Below are 5,091 nucleotides of genomic sequence, written 5' to 3'. Positions count from 1 at the left end.
ATAACATGTTCAAATTACTTTACTCTAGCTTACCTTTTTGCTTGTGTTTGTCTTGTGTGTGATTTTTCTTTTTGAGATGATCGTTAATTTATTAGTGTGAGCAGATGTGGAAACCCCAAGTGATTGTCAAGGGGTTTTGTTGTTTTGTAATCTCTTGCTCTATGAGCAAGCTTTTTGGACATCTGTTGAACTTTTATATTCTGTTCATGACGTTTTACTGTGCCTTAGTCTTTCCTTTCAAGTATATTTATGGATAACTGTAATGGTTGATATATATATATACTCCATGTCGTATGCTCTTTAAATATTATAAATTATACGATGTTTTATTAGATTTATCGATGTCAAAATGATTCGAATTATAACACTATATAAAAATATTTGCAACATAATATCTTAAATTGGGATGACTAAAACCACATCAAAATACTTAGGGCTATGTGGATGCACTGATATATCAACACGCACTGTCAGAAATTCATTTCAACCTATGACTGTAAACCACATCAAATCAACATATTCAATCGTTGATTCACTCTCAAAAACCTTCTATCTTGTTATCTTGTCCGAGAGAAGCCAAAAATGTCGGTAACCGTGAAAGCAAGCTGCACTGTGAGGCCAATGGAGGCAACATGGTGCGGACGCTTAGCTTTATCTGAATTGGATCAAACAGGCAATATAGGCCAAGTGTCCTTCGTCTACTTCTACCATCTTCCACAAAACTGCCTCTCTCAATACAACACCATTGCTTCCACCTTGAAGGACTCATTGAGCAGAGTCCTGGTGCCGTTTTATCCACTTGCCGGTCGTTTGCATTGGACAAACAATGGACGTTTAGAACTTGATTGCAATGACACCGGCGTTCCATTCATTGAAGCAGAGTCCTCATCAACTGTACAACATCTCTCTCATTTTTCATCTTCTTCGGAATACCACTACCTTGTCCCCATTGTGGACTACTACTCCCTCCCAATTCACGAGTTGCCGTTGCTTGTGGTTCAGCTGACCAAGTTCAAGTGCGGTGGCATTTGTGTTGGCATAACAGTTTCGCACGCAGTTGTGGATGGATCAAGTACATTCCACTTCATACGTGAGTGGGCAAGGTTTGCACGGGGCGAGTCTCTGCATACGGTGCCATTCCTTGACCGGAAAGTTTTACGTGCTGGAGAGCCTCCTTTGGTGCCACTAACAAAATGTCACGTTCTTGAGAAACTCAATGATCCTCCCTTGTTGCTGGGCCGAACTGATAACAGGGAGGAAAAGGAGAAGAAAACCACAATGGCTTTCCTTAAAATAAGCAAAACTCAAATTGAAACATTGCAAAAGAGAGCAAATGAGAGTTCGCCTAAGCCTATAAATGATGGTGGTTATTCCCGTTATGAGAGTGTGACTGGCCACATATGGAGATGTGCAAGCAAGGCAAGGAAGCACAAAGAAAACCAACCAACTGAGCTTAATGTTACCGTTGACTCGAGGGGTCGCATGAAACCTCCTTTGCCAAAAGCGTACTTCGGAAATGCCATTTTGGATAGTGTTACATGTTGTCTTGCGGGTGATTTGGTGTCAGAGCCTTTAGGGTATACGGCGAGTAGAATAAGGGAGGCGATTGAGAGGGTTAGCGATGAGTATGTGAGGTCGGAGATTGAGTTCTTGAAGAATCAGAAGAATTTGAGAAGGTTTCATCGAGATTTTCATGAAGAAGGAAGAGAGAGGGAGCCTTTCTATGGGAATCCCAATTTGTCTGTGGTGAGTTGGTTGAGGTTGCCTATCTATGGCATTGATTTTGGGTGGGGGAAGGAGGTTCGTATGAGTTCAGCAACACATGACTTCGATGGCGATTTCGTGCTTCTTCCTGATCCTGATGAGGATGGATCTGTGCTGGTTTGTATGGGTCTGCAAGTGCTGCATATTGACGCTTTTAAAAAGCATTTTTACCAGGACATTCAAGGTTATAAATCCAATTTATAACAAAGCAAGCGAAAATAATGAATCTATTTTTGGTATGTATCAATTAATTAAGAGAACATATTTTTAGAAAAAAATTTAAATCAGTGGTGATGGTTTGAAGGTCTTCTATCTACGTAGCTATCAAGTGAGATTTATTGTTTTTGGGTATATGTGAAAGATTTATTGCTTGTTTGGTAGACTTATTATATCACTACCATGTTCATTGTTATATTTAAAATAATATCCCTCTCAAGTTTATTTCTCTAGTCAGATTTAAAAAAATTATTTTGTTATTAAATTTTATAAATTCTCAAAATTTATATTAATTATATTTTTTGTTTTAGAAAAAAATAATAATATTCCCGTTAAAGAAAATATATTAATTATATAATATTAAACTCTTAAATTTAATTAATAACATTTTTCATCTAAAAAAATCTAAACACTAGGTAGTATTCCGTAGTTCTTGATAATAAATTAATTCCAACTTTTGAGACGGATCGGTCCGGATTCACGACCTACCGTACCGAAACTTCTTTTATATATATATATATATATATATATATATATATATATATATATATATATATATATATATATATATATATATATATATTTGATTAAATTAATGGGACAGGAAATTAGATAAATTAATTATCTTGTTTTAAACATTGAATGATTTTAAACCTCTCATGACAAAGTATTTAGTTAAGAGATGACAATGATTTTTAAACAGTATAAATGAGAGATTTTTTATTCTCTTTATTTGGGAAATTTGTAATTCTGGGTCAAAAATTTTGACCGCATATTTGTAAAAAGGGGTCGGTTGAAAGTTTAATTGTAAAAGTGGGTCGTGTCGTCAGAGGAAAGGACGACATTAAAGGTGAAGTCGTCCTCCCAGAGTCCGGTTTTCCCTTTTTTTTTTTTTAAATGAAGTCGTCCGGCCTCCTGCCAATTTTTGCATAAACAGTGATGAAGTCGTCCGGCAAGAGGCCGGTTTCAGTTTTTGATTTCAGTTATTTTTCAGCTTGGCACGTTGCCGCACCTAAGATACCCTTCATCGGAAATCTTCATCAGCTTGGCGTGTTGTCGCACCGTTCCTTCCAAGCCCTCTCTCACAAGCATGGCCCTCTCATGTTGCTGCAGCTGGAGCAGGTCCCCACGCTCATCGTTTCATCTGCTGACGTCGCCGAAGAAATATTCAAAACCCACAACCTCGTGTTCATGAACCGCCCAAAAACCACCGCCGCGGGTATCTTTCTCTACGGCTACAAGGACGTGGCTTTCACCCCCTACGGCGACGAGTGGAGACATTGAAAATTGAAAATTTATAACACATAAAATAAAACTGCAACGAAAAAAATATAAAAAATTAAAACCGGCCTCCTGCCGGACGATTTCGTCACTGTATATGCAAAAACCGGCCGGAGGCCGGACGACTTCATTAAAAAAATAAAATAAAAGGAAAACCGGTCTCTGGGAGGACGACTTCACCTCTAATGTCGTCCTCCGCCCTAACAACACAACCCACTTTTACAATAAAATTTTCAACCGACCTCTTTTTACAAATACGCGAAAAAAGTGACCTAGAATTACAAATTTCCCTCTTCATTTTGTTGTCTTCGCTATAAAAAAATCCCACATAACGTTTTTGTCAATCTGCATCATCTTTCAATATATATTTTTTTAATAATATTTGCTAAAGACAAAGATTATTAATGAACTTTATTAGTAGTTCGGCCTAGGCCCACAATGGGTAGATCTAAAACAATGACCAAGACGAGATGGTCCGGGCCATCAGTCAAGACAAACAGGCTCAGACCCACGATCGAGAAGGATAGGTCCAAGCCCATGACTAATATGGGTCAACGATTGAGACATCCAGTTTGAGCTGACAGTCGAGACAAGTTGGTCCGGACCCACGATCGACACAAGCCAACTTGGGTCAATGTTTGAGACAAGCCAGCTCAAGCCCACGTACGTGACGGGTCACCCGAAGCCCACAATTGAGACTAGCCCGTCCGAGTTGACATTGACCGACACGCTTCGGCACGGGCCCACGGTCGAGAGGGGCTGACCCAGGTCGAATGGGCCAACGATTGAGACGGGTTGGCCTGAGCCCACGATCATGACAGGTCACCCTAAGCCCACAATTGAGAAGAGCCAACTCGGGCTGACGACACTGACCAACGGTAAATATTTGTTAGGTCATAACTATTAACGGGATGGATGGTCCAATATTGATTGTCAAGTCAAGATTAAAACTGTCAATTTGATCCGTCCATAGGGCTTGGCCTTGACACACATGGGTTATGCCCAAAAAAATCCACAAGGCCAAAAATTCCCCAATTAAAAAAGCGCACAAGGAAGAAAAGTTCTCGCATGGGCAAAAAGTCATGTGGGTTAGAGCCGGTCCATGAGCTTCCTTTTCAAAAAATAAAAGATATATTATTTAACTTTCAATTTAGATTGATATGTCTCGACAATCGACCTTGAACCGTCCATCTCGTCAATCGATTTCACAATAAACATAACAATAAAATAAATAATAATAATAATAATAATAATAATAATAATAATAATAATAAATACAACTTTACTATTACTAACATGATAGATTTAATCTAGAACATACCTCAAATCTAATAGATCTTCATATGTGACTTTCTCCTCCATCTCCCATTGCATTTTTTCTATATTTAGCTCTTTTTGCATTTATTTTCTTTTCCTTTAATTCTGATTACATATTCCATGCTTCTCATTTTTCATTTTTTTACTTTAATCTTGTGTTTCCTTTCCTTACCGTTAATTACATTTTCTGATTTCCACGTTAATTTTTATACAAATTTTGATCTCAAAATAGTTCATTAATGCTTTGCATCATCAACATATTAGCAAATCTTCTAAATATTTTATTTATTAAATTATTATTTTTCAAATGTTACAAATGTATCAAATTATAATTATAATTATAATTATAATTACCTGGTATCCTGCAAATAACAACATTCAACAGAAAATTAATCCACCAAAACAATGTTGACACTTTTCATAATACTCTTTCAACTTTTCATTTCATCAGTCTTTTTTCTTGATTTATATTTGAACAAATTTCAATCAATTAATTTTTAAATTCCATGCAAC

The 5,091-nt window shown here is 37.1% G+C and overlaps 1 protein-coding gene across 1 annotated transcript; it reads left to right on the top strand.

Annotated features, from left to right (window-relative positions):
• Positions 1-317: 317 nt before the first annotated feature.
• On the top strand, positions 318-2,180 carry LOC114178887 (spermidine hydroxycinnamoyl transferase-like). The gene has a single exon (XM_028065023.1). The coding sequence runs from the start codon at positions 583-585 to the stop codon at positions 1,966-1,968; it is 1,386 nt and encodes a 461-aa protein (XP_027920824.1). The 5' UTR covers positions 318-582; the 3' UTR covers positions 1,969-2,180.
• The last annotated feature ends 2,911 nt before the right edge of the window (positions 2,181-5,091 follow it).

Source organism: Vigna unguiculata, chromosome 3 (assembly GCF_004118075.2).
Source record: "Vigna unguiculata cultivar IT97K-499-35 chromosome 3, ASM411807v1, whole genome shotgun sequence".
NCBI classification, from domain to species: domain Eukaryota; kingdom Viridiplantae; phylum Streptophyta; class Magnoliopsida; order Fabales; family Fabaceae; genus Vigna; species Vigna unguiculata.
The sequence above is the reverse complement of the archived record's forward strand: the minus strand, read 5'-3'. Positions and strand labels throughout refer to the sequence as shown.